General features: G+C 45.4%; 1 protein-coding gene across 5 annotated transcripts in view; it reads right to left on the bottom strand.

The window, feature by feature from the left end:
* LOC123757090 (microtubule-associated protein futsch) overlaps positions 1-19963 on the bottom strand; it is a 199481-nt gene that overhangs the window by 93949 nt on the left and 85569 nt on the right. For all 5 annotated transcript variants that reach the window (XM_069329441.1, XM_069329442.1, XM_069329443.1 and 2 more), the window contains exon 4: positions 9518-9769. In XM_069329441.1, the coding sequence (XP_069185542.1) occupies positions 9518-9769 (252 nt within the window). The remainder of the gene's footprint in view (positions 1-9517; positions 9770-19963) is intronic.

The raw sequence follows: 19963 nt of genomic DNA, 5'->3' as shown, positions 1-19963 counted from the left end.
GCCATGACGCCTCCCTCAGACCACTACAGAGGATGTGTTCCAGCGCTATTTCTAGCTTACAGTTCCTTAGGGGGGGGGGCGGGGGGTCTGTCTAGATCATTAACCTTTAAAATGCAACAAACGTCATGTGCTGTATACGAGAAGATTAAAGATTAAACACAAACCGATAAAAGATAAAGGCATAAAAATAAAAGATTATAGAAAACATCGACCGAAAACCTAGATCAGGCTCTCTGCACCCAACACTGCCGGGTGGGTAAACATTGGGCAGCAACGTTTAGAGCCATGATTTACCGCATAAAGGTCCGGTTTCGTGACGAAACCACTTACACCGGACCCCAATTACTAAGGAAAATCGTCGACATCACGAATGCAGCCCCGTTGGACATCCTTGACGATACTGGCGGCGCTGTACTTCTTTATTCAAGCGAGCAAGCTCTGGAGCAACTGTTTGCACCAGAACACCAGGACGCCCTACGAAACTCCAACCTGATCATCACTCCTAACCGTCGCTACTTGGCTGAACGAACCATCTTCGTCAGCCACACGAGTGTCTACATCGCCACCCAGGACCCTGGTACCATACTTGATAGTATCAACACCAGAAACCCGGCTCTGACTGCTGCTACAGTCAAGGTCATCAAGAACAACGACAACCCTAGGCCTACTCTCAAGGTCACCTTCACAACAGCTGCTGCAGCGACCCAAGCTGTGGAAAATGGATTTAGATGTCTGGATATTTCCATCACACCTGACACTGTAAAGAAGGAACGTTACTACAACATTCGCCAGTGCTTTAAGTGCTACAAGTACGATCATGATACCAAGAACTGCCAACAAGCAGAGGTTAAATGCAGCATTTGTACCCAGGATCATTACTTCAAAACCTGCCGGTCAACCACCAAACTGTGCCTCAATTGTGGAGGAGCTCACATCGCCGTCTCCATGGACTGCCAAGTACGACTAGATGAAATAAATAAAACAGTAACTGCCAACCCAACAACCAATCAGCCGGCGAGCTTCAATATCCAAGCTACATCGTTTCCAGTGCTTCCCAACGCTTCTGCTCCTGCTACACAGACGTCCACACCAGGCCAGACCACCCCCCAATGGGGACCCAGGACACAGGCGACTGCAGCTCAGCCAACCAACTTGACTGTCAACCAATCAGCGGCCTCGACCAACACCACTCTCATCCCATGCCTGATCAGTGTAGCTGAGAGAGAGGCGGGAACAGACAACGCAAAATACGTGAGAGTACTGAACAGGCTGCTCGCCCAGAACAACCTGCCTACAATGTTGATACCAGCAGACCTATTTCAACATCACAACACTGCTTCAACCCAAACAGACGAGATTCCAACACCAACAGTAACCGCAGTCATACCGCAACCACCACCACCGGAGTCGAACCCAGCACAAGTCACCCAGGCAACAGCATCCACCCAGACTACCTCCACAGCAGACCAGTCAACCTCATCACCTGCCCCCACCAGCCGGGGACGGAAGAAAAGGAGAGCAAAACGTCAGCAAGTGGAATCAGAATCAGAGTCAGAACCAGAACCAGCACCAGAGTTCCTAGAAGCACCACTGCTTCCATCTGCCTCGGCTGAGACCGTCACATATGAGGCCCCAGACTTCGACCTAAACCCAAGCAAATCAAGCAAGAAAAAGCCCTACTATGGACTTTACCTCAATCACGGTGGCACTTTCAACGGCAATCGAAGCACAAGAATGGTCATTGCCTTAGAATGCAACAGGATCATCAACCAGCTCAAGACCTGCATTCCTTACCCTGTGTTTGTCCACCACGAGACCGTGGAACATTATGTAGACCTCTGCGCTCTGGAGAGTGAATACATCGACCCTAAATTCGACTTCAAGAGGGGACAAGTGACCTTCCTGGAAGAAGATGAAGACCAGACAGGAACACCAATACCAACGCTGTCATTTGGGAAGTACATGCGAATACCTCGTGGCCAAGACACCACCAAGCAACAGTGAACTTACCTCTCACCACCTCAATAAGGAAGACGCCTCCTCCAAGCCAGACAGACCACCTCAAGTGAACCAGGACGACATCACCCTGCCCCACCACTAGCCTCCTGCCGCCCAAGAAGAACTTAAGCTACAGGCTTTGACTGAAAAAACATCTCCAATCCAAGGTGGACGGGCCACCGAACTTTCAAGCCTCCTCTCTCCACATCCAAATCCTCTTCCAAGAATTTCATCGCCCCATCCTTCTTCCTCCCACATCCTTTCCAAGCTCTTTGGACATCAAGTCGAAGTGTATACGAGAAGATGAGATCACACTTCGTGTAAGGTTCACAGTTTTCTGTAATACTAATGGTCAGAGATTATAGTTCTGCTTATAAATCCCTACAATTCGAAAGAACTAACATGTCTCATGTCAATAGTATCCAACAGGAAGACATATCATTTTTCAATTAAAGTTGTTAAGTAGGAGAATTTTCGTGCTAATGGCAGCATTGCACCGAGAGCAGAACGCAGAAAAGTAGTTGCAGTCAACATTGGTCAACATATGTATTAGCCACAAGTGGCAGAATTTGTGACTTTCTCAGTTTTTTATGCGAGCTATTTACAAATTTTAAACTATTTTCTTTGACTCTAAAGGTTGTTTTGCTGAATGGGGGACCAGATGAAGTGTTTTATCACTTATATACAGTATACTTATATATCCCTAATCCATTATCCCTATCCCTATATTTTGTTTGTTTGGGGGGTTATTTTTTCTTGACTTCATTTCAACACATCTTGACCTACAACTTGCACATATTCGAGTAAGAATGCCAACCAATACTTATTAAAACATACAAAATATGTCATAAATTCGAAGTACTATATTCATTGTTGAGAAATTTAACTTATTTTTTCTGTATGAAAAATTTTCAACTTTGAGACAACCTACAGTTAAGTTTCCGAGCGATTCTCATTATTTTTACATTTGTGCACAGTGCTTAGTTCTAAGGTGTCATTAATGTCGTTTATTCATAAACCCATAACTTTGGGAGTTATAAATTTTTGCGTCTAAATTTTGGGCATATTTTGAAGGCCACATTGACTTTTTCTGGGGCTGGGGGGAGCCCCGTCGCCTCCCTGGAGCTGACCGGACTGATATGAATATATTAGACTCTGGCATGTCAATGCACAAAGAGTTCTAGACTTACCGGGGACCACACGCCAGAACCTGGCCCCTCAGAGAGGCACGAGGAGAAATGGCCTATAGAAACCCTCTTGTGGTTGTTTTGGAAGCATTCTATGTCTGCCTTCGACTGGGTCAGGCACCCAGAAAGGTAGGCGCTCCAAAACAAACCCCTTTTCTGGTGAAAATATTGCTACTGAAAGCCGAACTAGTGGACAGAACTCCCCAAATAAAAACGAACAAACAAGCATGACGTCAACGTGCCGCTGTCTGTGCCACCCCGTCTCCTCACCTCCTCCGGAGTGGGAAGGAGGAGCCCCTAAACTCCCTTGCCAGCTATCCAAACCCCCAATTCTGTAGCTGATGTGAACTGGCAAGGTCGTGCGCCTCTGGCTCCTGTGTTTTCCAGTTCTGTGCCCTGTGGTGTGGTCTTGTCTATTAGGTGGTGCGCAAGCCAGGAGTAATTTCACAATTACTCGGGCTGTATGCACCTAGGGTCCCCTTCCCTCGGTGCCCTGTAAGTACTGCACTTGGGCCTTGGGGGCCACCTTCCACAAGTCACCTTGGGGGGTCTACCTCCTCAAGGTCTTTTGCTGCTCGGTGACTGACCGCCCTTAGAATCAGCATTGGTGGTTCCTGTACCACTGTTTGCCTCAGGGTAGGGGTAGTTTTGCCACTGGTTAGGGGGCATGGTACTGTGCAGCTAGTTTTCACCTCTCATTGCAGCCGGCTCTGTTCAGCCTGGGTACGTTGTCCTTTGCGGGGTTTTTCTTTTGTTTTTCTGCCTGGTAGGGGGGTCTGCCACTTGGTTTTGGTCACACCCATTTATATCTCGGTGGTCCTCCACTAGGCCCCCGTGAGTGTACACGTCTTGGGGGTTCAGCTTTTAGCAGTTTGCTTGGTAATCTTGGGTGCCGGTTAACCCTGCCTGGGCATTATTAGCGAGATACACGACTAAGAGCCGTGAGAAACCCTGCGATGGCTCTTTGGTCCAATGGATACACCCCCCCTGGGTCTCTTGTCGTTTCATGCGAGTTTGAAGGTTGTTCTGTCCCCTTTTCTCAGGGTAACACTCACTGGTTATGCCTCGGTCATGCTGCCTGTTCGGTCGGTGATACCTTCGACCCAGAGTCCTGAAAGTTTTGTTTCTTGTTTGTACCCCAATTCACCCAGTCCACTGTTCATGATCTTCGGGTGCAGGCAGCTTCGGCATTGCATAATCGTTTTAGGTTGCTGCAGCGCGCTAGGTTGGTTGCTACCCGGATGCCTCGAGACTCCCCCGTTTTGGTCGCTTCAACTTTAGTTCAGTCCACGCCCCCTAGTCTTTACCTTATTTTGTTGTTCGAACCGCCCCCCCCTCCCACCACCTCCTCCTGCTTTCGGCTCCAAAGCGTCTGAGGGTTTCGGAGTCGGGACAGGGTTTAGTTGGTGTTGAGACTCGGGCGGTTTTGGGGGGATGCGCCTTCCGGTGTAGTTATGGAGGCAATCGAGCATGTTTCTCCAGCCGGAGCTTCTGGGTCTGACCAGTGGGCCCCCTTTGTTCCTGCTTTCTTGGCTGGTTCTGCCTTTTCTTTAGAGGCAGGGGGGTTTGGAGGATGGTTCGGTCCCGGGTCCTCATGGGGAGGTTCCCGGGGTGGAGGAATAGTCTTGGGGGCCTTGGGGCCTGTTGGACCACGCTCGGGTTTTTGTACCTTCCGAGTGGGGGCTTCTTGTTGCAAGGAGTGGGGTTTTCTGTTCCTTCCTCCTTGTACGAGTTGGATTTGGCATCTACCCCTTCCCGGGTTCGGTTCCGTGCTCCCTTGGGTTCTTCAGTCCCGTACTTCCAGAGGTTTTCAGCCTCCCGCATCCCACCTCATGTGGTGTGGGAGGCCATTGTGGCTTACCTCTTGCACAACCCGGATTACACCTCTATAAAAGACCCTACTTTTTTTTCGTCTGGATCTTCTTTTCCTTACTGGCTTTGTTGAGAGGTTCTGAATTCGTCGTGGCTTGTGGACTGCCCCTTTTTCCCGTTAGAGGCGTGTCATTCGTTGTCGGTCCCGTGCACTTGAGTGGCGCGAGGCTCATATGGTGGTCCAGGTTTTCCCAGGGGGTGGGGGGTGGGCGACTTTGAGCACCTCAAAATGACCACCGACCTGCGCTGGTCACTGAGGACTTGCGCGCTTGTGGCCTGTTGGCATCGGTCTTGCAGTTCTTTTCTCTTCTCAAGCTGTCCTCGGACTGGCTCGAGGAGGATGTGGAGGCTCTTGGGGCCGATCATGAGTCAGGTGTGTTGGTCTCGGCGGTGCGAGCGTTGTCTGCTCTTTTGTGCCGATCCTGTGGGATACGGTGTCGCTGTTTTTTGCTTTACATCTCTTGTGTTAGCAAGCAGTGCTTGCTTTCTCTGTGGAATCCGCTTGGGCCCCTGGCTCTTAGGTTTACTTCACTTTTCGTCCCTTGCTGTTTGAGAGGCTTGCGTTGTTTGCTCATGCCTGGTCCCACGATTTATGGGCTTTTCGAGTCGTTTCGTGCGGTCTCCGGTGGTGTTGGGTGGCCTCTAGGGAGAGTAGTCCTCTTGGCCTCTTGGTGACCGGCCCAGCCTTAGTTTCAGAAGCTGCTTGCTCGGTGTCTGAACCCGGGGGGGGGGTTTTCCCACGGCTCTGCCACTTTCAGCAGATCGGGTCAGTCTGTTATGTAGCTGGTTCGATCTTCTCCAGTCTTTGCGTCTGGTCTTTCTGACGCAGGTCTATCACCACTTATATGGTGCGCAGGTGGCTTCGTTGATGGTGTCCCACCTGCGTGCTTTATCTCGGTGGCATTATGAAGTTTCCTGGCGATTCTTTCGTTATTTCTCATCCCTTCGTAGGTTTACTTCTGTCTGATAAGGTTGTCCTTCCTTTGAACAAATCCCCAAGAGGCGTGATGAGGGTTCCAACTGGTCCGGGATGATCCCAGACGTGCCTTAGTCTGCATTAATGTTATGTCTTCACCATTCCACAAGCTGTCTCATGCGTTGTTTCACCTCCAGCCTGCTCATGCGCCGCCTGAGCCGTCCTGGTCGATGAACCGGGTGCTCTCCTTTCTCTCTTCTCCTCAGTTTGTGGAGGTCCCTTCAGTTCAGGTTTGTTTGGTGAGGGCTCTTTTCTTGTTGGCACTGGCCTCTGGGGATCTGGTTGGGGATCTTCATGCTCTTCTCTGGTGCAGAGGCTTTTGCTCTTTTGGTCCTGGTAGTAGGTTTGTTCTTTTGTAGCCATCTCCTCCTTTCTGGTGAAGAATGTGACTGCTGTTTTCCAGAAGGATCCTTGAGTTGTTGATGCTTGGTTGGTTAGGCTGGGGGTGCAGCATGTGTTGTGTCTGGTTGCGGCTCTTAGCGGCCACGGTCTCGGTGGCCAGGGATGCTTTGGGCTGACCTGGTTTCCCTTCTTCCCTGTTCCATGGTTCAGGACTCCCAGGTCGTTCGCAGGGTAATTTGGTCCAGTCAGCCTGCGGTCTATCCTTGTACCCATGACGTTGGTAAGTTTGTTGTGCTTGCTGCCATTCTTGGTAACATGTTTTGGGCTGACAACCGGGCACGAGGTTTTTGGAGGTAGAACAGGGTCCTGGCCACTCACTACCTTGTCAATGTTCCTGTGCCTAGTCAGGCCTATGTCGCTTTGGGTCGGTGGTTGCGGCCAGTTGTCTCAACTTCACATTAGGGAGCGAGGGGCTGACTGTCTCCCAGGTAAGCCCCTCTTATTTTTGTCTTTGAGTAAGTAGCTCCGGGAAACCGATGGGGCTTCCTCCAGAAAACCAGGTTGCATGTGATGAAACACCATTTTCTGGGCGAGATCTGGAGGCTCCCCGGCAACTCTCACTCCCTCCGGTTGGCATTTTTTTAGCTTGTTTTGACATGCAACCTCAAAACTAGAGGTTTGAATAACAGGCATGGGGGTCTGGGGCTCACCCTTCCCCATCCCAGGGAGGAGGGGGGGGGGTCGTGCAGCCAGCGCACGGTGATGTGGTAACGTTATGCTTGTTTACTCGTTTTTCATTTGGCGAGTTCTGTCCACTAGTCCGGCTCTCAATAGCAATATTTTAACCAGAATGGGGCTTTGTTTTGGGGCACTTACCTTTCTGGTTGCCTGACCCAGTCGATGGCAGACATAGGATGCTTTCAATCACATGGGGGTTTCTACAGGCCATTGCTCCTCGTGACTCTCTGAGAGGGCCAAGTTCTGACTTGTGGTCCCTGGTAGGCCTAGAACTCCATGTGCATTGATTAATGCCAAAGTCTAATATATATTCATATCAGCCTGGTTAGCTCTGGGGATTCTCTGGTTTTCGCCCAGAAAATGGCCTTTCGTTATATTCAACGCTTCTTTTTTAAAGTAAACTATAATCTCAAACTTGATTTTATATTGATGAAAATGAATGTTATATGCCATTCTGAGCACATAATGAATAAAATAAAAAATGGCGAAATATTAAATTTTTTAAGTTAATTTGAAGTTGTGAAATTTTAAATTTGTTTAAAATAAAATATTGTTGTTTTCTCCTCTTCATGTTATGATATTGATCCATTAGGAAAGGCTGGAGCATTTACCATGCAGATTATGCACAAAAAAAATTGAGTGATTGAAGGTTAAGAAACTTTGTACCGGCCCCTTTAGCAGCCTCAACGGGGACAAGAAGCAGGCGGTTTGTCAAAAGTCCCCCTAACTTGCCCTGATCTTTTCCAGTTTGAATTTAAAATTTAACAGAGTTTTGGCATTTACAACCTCAGCAGGTAGGCGGTTTCATGGGTTTATAACTCTGTGGGTAAAAAAGCATCTCCTGTTCTCAGTCCTACACTGTGAAAGGAGGGTAGAAATAGCCAAATCTACTCTATCCCTTTGAGATGTATTTTCTTGTCTCAATAAACATTCATGAATGTGAACTTGTTGAGCTTGAAACCGTTGTTCCTTGTTTGTGTTGCATCTGACCTTTTGAAGAAATTGTCTGGATCCTCCTCCTCCAAATTAATCAGCATTTTAAAAGTTACAATGAGATCCGCCCTATCATGCCTGGTTTGCAGTGTTGCTAGCTCTGTGGTCCTTATCCGTTCCCTGTACAAGAATTAACATAACTCTGGAATTATTTTTGTTGCCCGGTGTTGCACTTTCTCCAGGGCAGCTATATCCTTCTGAGATGAGGTGTCTATGCTTGGATACAGTAGTCCAAATGGGGGTGCATTAGAGATTTATACAATTGAATCACTACCTTCTTTTCCTTAAAGTCAAAGGTATGCTCGATTATTCCAAGGGTTTGGTCAGCTATTGACTACTGCCCCTACCTGTTGTGCAACTTTTAGTGAGTGGTGGATTTTGACTCCAAGGTCCTTTTCTTCATCAATCTGCTGCAATGAAATGTTATAAATTTGGTAGTTGTGGCGTGGGTTGTTATGCCCCACATGCAGGGTCTTGCATTTGTTGATATTAAAAAGCGTTTGCCAGTCCTCTGACCATTTGTAGAGTTTATATGGATCTCTTTGTAAGGCTTCATTATTTTCATTTCGTACTTTACCATAAATCTTTGTGTCATCTGCACATTTAATGAAGTGGTTTGTAATAGTCTCATCTGTTGTTGTTTTTAGATTCAGCTACTCGGAACAAAATTTCCATGTAGCACGGGCTATAGTAAGCCCGTAATATATATTCTCCCGTTATTAATGCATGTGACAAAAAGGGTTGGCCCAAAAATGGACCCCTGTGGTATCCCCACTTACCACATTTCTCCAGTCAGATTCACTCCCATTTCGTACGACCCTTTAATTGTTTTCTTTGTTTTAACCATTATTTTATCCTTTCTAGTATTTTACCATTTATTCCTTGTGCCCGTAATTTCCTTGCCAGTCTTACATGTGCATGGTGCCATATAAAAGCTTTATCAAAATGTATGTATACAACATCCACCATTAGTCGTTTGAGAAGCTGGTTACCGAGTAGCTGCTAAAATGAAGGGATAACTACTTATCTAAATGTCAGACCTTTTTACCAATATCAGAATTGAATTGAAAATGTATTTAAGTTCAAGGTAGATTATACCCAATTATATACTAGATTATACTAGATTATATAATCTAGAGATACTAGATTATATGTAGGTTGATTATACTAGATTATATACCCAAACAATTATTTTTCATATATTTTTAACTTCCTTGAAATGAAGAAACTTTTAAAATTTAATTTCAAGATCATTTTGGAATTTGCACGCTGGCGTCACACTAGATTATTCCCGCAGTCAAAGGGTTAACAGCGGAATATTTATAACTTTCAATAAATGTGAAATTAAGAAGATAAATGTAGGTAAAGAGCTTCAGCTAATTGATATATACGAGGAGAAATAAACACTTACGTGCAGATGAGTGAGGTCTTCACTAGACGGGACAGTGATAGTTAGCTGTGGCTTTGCCCTTCGAACACCGAGGCTGGTGACTGTGGTGGTGACAGGTGACTCCTCCTGCGGTCCCGTCCACACCCCTCCCGTCTCCCGTGGTCCTGTCCACACTCCTCCCGTCTCCCACTCTCCCTCACTTCCCTCCACTCCCCCAGATACCCCTACCTCCCCCACCTCTGCAGGCACACCATCGTAGTCCACATCGTAGTCCTGTGCAGGGAAACAGTGACGGTGAGCAGGTTACCAGTAGTTATATTCTCTTAAGTCTGTAATAGTTAATATGAGTTCCACGCTTCTCTTAAACACTGCTCGTTGTTAGACTATACTTAACTAAATCTTGTTACCAGAGTGTAATTAGCTTCACATCAAGTATTGTATTTTAAAATTTGAACAACAAAATATGGCTTCCTGTAATTAATTTTTTGGGTTTTGATCATTTTCGCATTGTGTCTGTAACGAAGAGAAAACATAAAAGATGCAGCTGGTCAAGTTTTAGCCGAGTTTCTGAAATAGAAACAAAAATGTTATTCACAAAAATAAATGTTGAAAACAGCGCCCAAGAGACTCGGGTATCCTCAAGAACCTTCGTTGGTTCTACTGTAATATACGGTGAATGAATTCATTACACAAGAGCATGTAATTGGCCTGGTTGACTGAACTATGGTATGCAGTCAACTGAGATGATTATATTCTAGTATTTGGTTTACCGGGATGTGTGTGGTTTACCGGGATGTGTGTGGTTTACCGGGATGTGTGTGGTTTACCGGGATGTGTGTGGTTTACCGGGATGATTACACTATAATGTGTGGTCTGCTGCATGCCTCCGGTTAAGATAATATAGTTTGGAGGAATAAACTTTAAAACTCCTTAAACAATCCTGGTCGATCCTACTCCCCTTGAACAATCCTGGTCAATCCTACCCCCCTTGAACAATCCTGGTCAATCCTACCCCCCTTGAACAATCCTGGTCAATCCTACCCCCCTTGAACAATCCTGGTCAATCCTACCCCCCTTGAACAATCCGGGTCAATCCTACCCCCCTTGAACAATCCTGGTCAATCCTACCCCCCCTTGAACAATCCTGGTCAATCCTATCCCCCTTGAACAATCCTGGTCGATCCTACCCCCCTTGAACAATCCTGGTCAATCCTATCCCCCTTGAACAATCCTGGTCAATCCTATCCCCCTTGAACAATCCTGGTCGATCCTACCCCCCTTGAACAATCCTGGTCAATCCTATCCCCCTTGAACAATCCTGGTCAATCCTATCCCCCTTGAACAATCCTGGTCAATCCTACCCCCCTTGAACAATCCTGGTCAATCCTACCCCCCTTGAACAATCCTGGTCAATCCTACCCCCCTTGAACAATCCTGGTCAATCCTACCCCCCTTGAACAATCCTGGTCAATCCTATCCCCCTTGAACAATCCTGGTCGATCCTACCCCCCTTGAACAATCCTGGTCAATCCTATCCCCCTTGAACAATCCTGGTCAATCCTATCCCCCTTAAACAATCCTGGTCGATCCTACCCCCCTTGAACAATCCTGGTCAATCCTACCCCCCTTGAACAATCCTGGTCAATCCTATCCCCCTTGAACAATCCTGGTCGATCCTACCCCCCTTGAACAATCCTGGTCAATCCTACCCCCCTTGAACAATCCTGGTCGATCCTACCCCCCTTGAACAATCCTGATCGATCCTACCCCCGCTTGAACAATCCGGTCGATCCTACCCCCCTTGAACAATCCTGGTCAATCTTACCCCCCTTGAACAATCCTGGTCAATCCTATCCCCCTTGAACAATCCTGGTCGATCCTACCCCCCTTGAACAATCCTGGTCGATCCTACCCCCCTTGAACAATCCTGGTCGATCCTACCCCCCTTGAGCAATCCTGGTCGATCCTACCCCCCTTGAACAATCCTGGTCGATCCAAGTAGAGCCAACTTAACCTAACCTAGGCAAAAATTCTGCCGAACTATGAACGAACAATCTTTCGAAGCTTGTGTACAACAGAATTATTACCATTTAATAAACTAGTAGGAGGGGGGGGTAATATCCAAACATGACGTGTTGACTACCACTTCTAATCACCAAACACGTCATGTCATAATTTAATAGCAGTTCAGTGGTTTGAAGGACCAAGTCATGGAACTTTAACACCCAATCAAAAGACAGGGAATAGATATTCCAGTAGACCAACTGAAGCTCGATAGACCATGTACTATAATACTTCTCTTCAATCACAAAACTTATGTCCCTAACATCTGTCCTTTTGTGAAGGCTCATGGTAACATTTGTGGAAAATTCCACCATACCGATATTTATAATCAATGAAATGAAGAAATTCCTACATCATACATCCTAAGTCATGTATCTATGCCTACACTACTGAGATCACACAGGCCTCTGTGTGCCTAGAGGGCATACAGAGGCACAGGACTCTAAGCGCCCTGGTGGGGCATTGCTTTGTTGACATTCAGTGTTTGTTCGGGACTTTTAAGACCTAATACTGCGCACACAAAAAATCTAATTTCAGTGATAACTCCCCCAAGATACTCAGGGAGGTGCTGAACTATAAACTGATCAAAATTATATTAAAATAACTATGATAATGAGTGTAGAGAGCAGCCCACCAGAGCGCGTGGACCACCTCCCCACCACTGAGATCTATCCCTACAGCAAAGCTGTCATCTAAGTGTCCAGAATACTGAGCCTGTAAGTGATCAATAGCCTGGTCATTGGTCCTGGCCACTGTTGTGTCCTGGTCATTGTTTGATAAGTGATCAAACTACAGTTCAGACTCGAGGCTCCTGTTCTCAGTTTGGATAAAAGTGTTTTATAGAATGCTTAATTGGTCAATTTGCGTGGTTCTGAAACCTTAATATTTCCGTAAACTGTTAGCCGTTATAAAACAGGCAAAGCCCAAATTAAATAGCAAGTAGTCTATAAATTATATCATATATTCATATAAATTGTTCGTGTTTTAATAATTGTTAGTGTATCAATTTTATTATTTAATCTTTTGTACCAATTACAATTCTAATACGAGCAGAACTTCTACAAGTATTTTCAGTTGTCTTCTATCAGTTACCCTGTGGTAGTCATAGTATCCTTTAAGAGGACCGAGTACCTGGCCCTATATACAGTCTCCGGGAAGCAGAGGCAGCTGTCTGCATTTCAAACGACAGCTAAGAGGCTATAGTTTTATTTAGTATTTTGATTCTATAGTATTTTGTAGTGTATCTATCCAGAAATTCCCCACAACCTTCGAGTCTCTAGCCATCATGGCAAGAAGCACACAACATGGTCCATATTCTCACAATCAGAGTATTGGTCTTCAAAATAAACATGAACTGGGAAAAATGGTGCCAAGACTTCATCATTATACCTTAAATAAACAGAAGCATCTTAAGGTGATGAAATGTTGGCTATGGAACAGGGAAATGAACAGATGCTCACAGCATTGATTTATTAAGAATTTGAAAATAAAACATCAAATAATTGGTCTAATTGTGCAAATGAAATAGTTTATTTATGGATGAAAGACCCTTTGTATGTTCAGAGTATGACTGAGAACAGGAAAGACATCAGACGTCCTCAAACACCACGACGACACGCTATCACATCCCAAACAAACAATAAAAACAATCAGCCATCAATGGTTTCATACAGAGAAAAAATCCCCATCACACTGACAACAATAATGAGGCTGACCACCTTAGTGCGTGCAGGGCCTCGAGGGAACCACGACCCGGGCAGTGAGGGCAGATGTTTACGCATCTTTACCCACTAGAATCAAGTCTAATTCTCGGGAGTGGACACCAGCTGCTGCTGCTGCTGGGTCTCGCCTCTCTTACTGACGGTAATACGAGTGCAAAAGGTTGCATGGAGGTGCGGACAGGTGTAGACAGATGGACAGTGTCACCAGAGGGCGCACGAGACACAGGTGTGAAGAGTGACTTGTACTCCTGGACGGAGTCACGTCCCTCGCAGCTGACTTGTAAAAACAATCTGACAAGGCTGCCAAACACGGCCCATACTGAGTGACAGCGGCTGTCTGCATGGGTGGACAGTTACGTGCGTGGAGTGGGTGTGTGGGTGGGCTGTGGGACGGGTGCAGAGTGATGGGTGGGCTGTGGGACGGGTGCAGAGTGATGGGTGGGCTGTGGGACGGGTGCAGAGTGATGGGTGGGCTGTGGGACGGGTGCAGAGTGATGGGTGGGCTGTGGGACGGGTGGGCTGTGGGACGGGTGCAGAGTGATGGGTGGGCTGTGGGACGGGTGCAGAGTGATGGGTGGGTGGGAAGGGTTGCAGGTGGTGTGGTGGTTGTGAAGGAGGGCGAGAGTAGGCATTATTGGCAGAGGTGTTGGCGTAGATTACAAGGTAATGTCATTTACTGCAAGTGGGTAGACGATTTGAGGTGTGGGCGTGGATTTTGGTGTGAGGGCGTGGATTTTGGTGTGGGCGTGGGTTTTGAAGTGTGGGCGTGGATCTACACCTCAATATTACATCATTACAACAAATTCAAGCTATTAACAACACTGGATACATTTGCCCAAACAGTTTGAATTCCAACATAAAGAAACTCTTCTTGTTCTTACTTACAGTAACGCTCCCGTCACGTGGGTCTCAAAACCCACACAGTCACTGGAGGCGATTAAGTGTGGACAGGCGAAAAACAAAGTGACCGAGAAACTGACAGTCAAAGTGTCCTATCGCTCAATCTCGCCATGTGTTTATCCAACACGGCGGCGGTGGTGACACTCTTCCCTGCCTGAGACCCCGGCGCCTCAGACTGTGGTGTCTCTCTTGCTCTTGCTTGCTTGCTTGCTCTTGCTTGCTTGCTTGCTCTCTCTCTCTCTCTCTCTCTCTCTCTCTCTCTCTCTCTCTCTCTCTCTCTCTCTCTGTAGTGTATTCTGTAGTTGTATTCACTTAATTGTGCTTGCGGGTGGTTGAGCTTTGCTCTTTCGGCCCGCCTCTCAACTCTCAATCAACTGTTACTAACTACTAACTTTTTCACACACACACACACACACACACACACACACACACACACACACACACACACACACACACACACACACACGCACTCACACACACGCATACACACACACACACACACACACACACACACACACACACACACACACACACACACACACACACACACACACGCACGCACGCACACCTCTTCACCTCACACACACACAAAGAGCAAAGCTCAACCCCCGCAAACACAACTAGGTGAATACAACTAGGTGAATACAGACACACAGGAAGCAGTTCCGTAACATCTGTAACTCCCAGGTACCTATTTACTGCTAGGTAACAGGGGCACCAGGGTGAGAGAGAGAGAGAGAGAGAGAGAGAGAGAGAGAGAGAGAGAGATAGATAGATAGATAGATAGATAGATAGAGAGATAGATAGAGAGATAGAGAGATATAGATAGAGAGATAGAGAGATAGATAGAGAGATAGATATAGATAGATATAGATAGATATAGATATATATATATTATATATATATATATATATATATATTAGTATATTTTGGTAGCAGTCTTTCCTGTAGACATATATTATTAAATATGACCGAAAAAGTAAGATTAATAATTCTAACACGAATTTTCTCAATCTTTCGTACATTACGCTTCACTGTTGGAGGTAAATCAAAAATCAATTCTCCAAAATTCATTTTTATTTCTAGTCTGACGCGACACGGGCGCGTTTCGTAAAACTTATTACATTTTCAAAGACTTTAGTTCACAAATACACAACTGATTAGAACTTACGTATCTCCGATTTTATATCTACATTTGAGTGAGGTGGGAGGGGTGATGTGGCATTAACACAAGACAGAACAAGAGGGGATATTAATAGGGTATTAAAAGTATCAACACAAGACAGAACACAAACAATGAGTATTGAATAGAAGTGTTTGTAGAAAGCCTATTGGTCCATATTTCTTGATGCTTCTATATTGGAGCGGAGTAAGACTCCGCTCCAATATAGAAGCATCAAGAAATATGGACCAATAGGCTTTCTACAAACACTTCTATTCAATACCCATTGTTTGTGTTCTGTCTTGTGTTGATACTTTTAATACCCTATTAATATCCCCTCTTGTTCTGCCTTGTGTTAATGCCACATCACCCCTCCCACCTCACTCAAATGTAGATATAAAATCGGAGATACGTAAGTTCTAATCAGTTGTGTATTTGTGAACTAAAGTCTTTGAAAATGTAATAAGTTTTACGAAACGCGCGCCCGTGTCGCGTCAGACTAGAAATAAAGATGAATTTTGGAGAATTGATTTTTGATTTACCTCCAACAGTGAAGCGTAATGTACGAAAGATTGAGAAAATTCGTGTTAGAATTATTAATCTTACTTTTTCGGTCATATTTAATAATATATATATTATATATATATATATATATATATATATATATATATATATATATATATATATATATATATATATATATATATATATATATGTCGTACCTAGTAGCAAGAACCCACTTCTCGGCCTACTATGCAAGGCCCGATTTGCCTAATTAGCCAAGTTTTCATGAAATAATGTTTTTTCGACTACCTAACCTACCTAACCTAACCTAACTTTTTCGGCTACCTAACCTAACCTAACCTATAAAGATAGGTTAGGTAGGGTTGGTTAGGTTCGGTCATATATCTACGTTAATTTTAACTCAAATAAAAAAAATTGACCTCATACATAATGAAATGGGTAGCTTTATCATTTCATAAGAAAAAATTGAGAAAATATATTAATTCAGGAAAACTTGGCTTATTAGGCAAATCGGGCCTTGCATAGTAGGCTGAGAAGTGCGTTCTGGCTACTAGGTACGACACATATATAATATATATATATATATATATATATATATATATATATATATATATATATATATATATATATATATATATATATTACCTAAGTGTAGTTGCAGGATGAGAGCTACACTCGTGGTGTCTTGCCAGAACTGGTCTTCCCTGTACTGTTTGCCGCTTAATGTTTAGAAACTACTGATGGTTTTGGCCTCCACCATCCCTGTTTGAAAAAGAAAACTTTCTAATATTTTTTTGGCAACTTTGTTTCCTTAGCTTGAATCTGTGTCTTCTTGTTCTTGTTGCTGGTTTCAGGAATTCCTCTTTGTCAATTTGGTCGATTCCTGTTATTATTTTGTAACTGATGAGCATATGACCTTTTTCTTCTATCTTCGAGTTTTGGCGTATTTAACGCCACTAGCCTCTCTTCATAACTCTTGTTTTTCGTTCCGGAAGCCATTTTGTAGCATGCCTTTGCATCTTTTCCAGTTTACTGATGCGCTTCTTGAGGTTTGGCCACCATACAACTGCTGCATATTCTAATTTTGGTCTCACAAAAGTTGTTAACAGTTTCTTTAGTATTTCACCATCCACATAATTAAGTAAGTAATTATCAAAAGAAGGCACCAAGCCGGGAAGGCTATGTAGTACCATCAAATGTGCGGAATAATCTGAGAGCGCTAAATATCACCAAGGATGCCAATACGAGAATAGAAACGCATAAGGCGAATGATATCAAAAGTATCCAATTCATCAAGAATTCTATCGAGGGACAAGCGATCGCGAGGGATGGTCAGAAAACAAGACATATGCTCGTCCCAGAAGTCACGACTTTCAACATGGATATGCACAACTGTAAGAGGGACAATGCAATTTGGACAGTAAGGAGCAGGGCGGTGCTCCATTAAGTGACCATGAGTTAAGTGAGTATGGGGCAATACACAACCTTGCCAGAGCCGTTTCCCATCGCCGGTTACAGTGGTAGGACGGCCATGAGGACACACAACTCTTAAGAGTACGCAGTTTGTTACCAGTAACAGAAGACGAACAACCCTGCCAACGGGTAAGGATGTAGGCATGAATAACTGGGAAAAGTCAGAATAAGGAATACTTTTACAAGAGATGGGACAAGAGCAAACAGCTTCCCTAGCGGCAGCATCCGCACACTCATTTAAAGAGACACCAATATGGCTGGGAACCCAACAAAACTCAACCGACTTAAATTTACTGTGAATAAGAAACAGCCAATGCTGTATCTCGACAACCACTGGATGAACCGGATTAAAGGACCCGAGAGCCATGAGGGCACTACGAGAGTCAACGACAACTACAAAGGAAGATTGACAACGACAAAGCAGGAGACGAAGAGCATAGAGAATAGCATAAAGCTCCGCTGTGAAGATGCTAGTCTCCGGAAGTAAGCGACACGTATAAGTGCTGTCAGGAAAAACAACAGAGTAGCCTACACCGTCCGCAGACTTAGACTCATCGGTGAAGATGGAAACAGGGTGGAAGTGTGAAGAAAAGTGCTCAAGGAAAAGGCGTTTCAGAACTGTAGGAGGGGTAAAAGCTTTAGTGATGCGGGTCAAGGATGTACAAAACTGCGGAAGGGGGCCTCTCCATAGGGGTAAAGAAGGAAAAACACGAGGAGAAATATAAGAAAAATGAACTGAAAGAGAATCCTGTAAGCGAGATAACCGGACAGAAAGAGGGAGGTGGTGAAGAGGAACAGGAACCACAGGAGGGGTAAAAGTTAAAGCACGACAGAGGCGTGCGGAAGGATGTTGCAAGGCCCGCGCAAGATAGTGAAGACAGTAGCGATCACGGAGGTCCTGGAGAGATGGGAAGCCAGTGTTAACATTAAAGCTGAAGACGGGAGTCGAACGAAAGGCACCAGAACTTAGGCGCAACCCAGTATGGTGCAAAGCATCAAGAAGGCGAAGAGTAGAAGGAGAAGCAGACGAGTAAGCAGAGCAACCATAATCGAGTTTTGACAGGACGAGAGAGGAATGTAAAGTGAGGAGAGTGCGCCTATCCGCTCCCCAAGAAGTATGGGACAACACCTGAAGGAGGGTAAGGGTCTTAGAGCACTCAATTCGGAGGTAAGAGATATGGGGCGACCAAGACAAACGAGTGTCAAAAATTAACCTCATAAGCTTAGCGGAATCCTTGTACACAATGGGGTAACCATAAAGCAACAAAGAAGGACGAAGAACAACACACTTCCGAGTAAAAAGTCATAGCACAAGTCTTATACATAGAGAACCTGAAGCCATGATCGGTGGCCAAAGACAACACGGCATCAATCGCAAGTTGAAGCCGGCGTTGAAGGAGAGGCGAATCTTCACCTTAACAGCAAAGGGTAAGATCGTCGACATAGAGAGCGGAGAAGACGCCAGAAGGAAGAGAGGAAAGAAGACCATTGAGGGCAACCAGAAAAAGGGTAGTGCTCAGAACACTACCTTGGGGGCACACCAGAAGAGTAAGGGGAGACATGATAACCACCTACAAAATTCTCAGGGGAATTGACAGGGTGGACAAAGACAAACTCTTCAGCACGGGTGGGACACGAACAAGGGGACACAGGTGGAAACTTAGTACCCAGATGAGCCACAGAGACGTTAGAAAGAATTTTTTCAGTGTCAGAGTAGTTAATAAATGGAATGCACTAGGAAGTGATGTGGTGGAGGCTGACTCCATACACAGTTTCAAATGTAGGTATGATAGAGCCCAGTAGGCTCAGGAATCTGTACACCAGTTGATTGACAGTTGAGAGGCGGGACCAAAGAGCCAAAGCTCAACCCCCGCAAGCACAATTAGGTGAGTACAATTAGGTGAGTACACCTTCATATTGCTGAAAAGAGGCAGAGAGAGTGGTACCAAGCCTCACCCGAAAGGAACGACGAGAGAGGAAGCCTTGGAGAAAGAGAGGGAGATTACCACGAAGGCCAAAAGAATGAAGTTGGGACAGAATATGATATCTTCAAGTGGTGTCGTAAGCCTTTTCCAGGTCAAAAAGGACAGTAACAACAGAGGTCTTTGCAGCAAAAGCAGTACGAATATAGACCTCCAAGTTCACCAGGACATCTGAGGTGCTGCGGCACTTGCGGAAACAAACTTGAGAAGGGGAGAGGTGGTGATGGTGTTCTAAGAACCACATCAGACGAACGTTAACCATACGTTCAAAGAGTTTGCAGACACAACTCCTGAGGGCAATAGGGCGAAAGTCCTTAAGGGAAGTCCCTAGAGACCCCGGTTTGCGAACAGGGAGGACAACGGCATCGGTCCAGTCCTCAGGAACTGACCATAAGTCCTAGATCCGATTATACAGATTCAGTAAATACCGAGATGTGCATGGAGGGAGATGGCGAAGCATTTCACAATGAAATCCATCGGAGCCCGCCGCCGTAGAACCGCAGAGGGCCAGGGCAGACCGAAGTTCAGAGAGAGAGAAGGGATCGTTATAGGGAAGTCGGAGATGAGTGCAAAAATCTAAAGGACGAGATTCAAGGACAGGTTTATGTAGAAGGAAAGATTGAGGAAGATGAGAGCCAGC

Source organism: Procambarus clarkii, chromosome 22, assembly GCF_040958095.1.
Source record: "Procambarus clarkii isolate CNS0578487 chromosome 22, FALCON_Pclarkii_2.0, whole genome shotgun sequence".
Lineage (NCBI taxonomy): Eukaryota > Metazoa > Arthropoda > Malacostraca > Decapoda > Cambaridae > Procambarus > Procambarus clarkii.
This window is presented reverse-complemented; position numbering and strand designations above follow the sequence as displayed.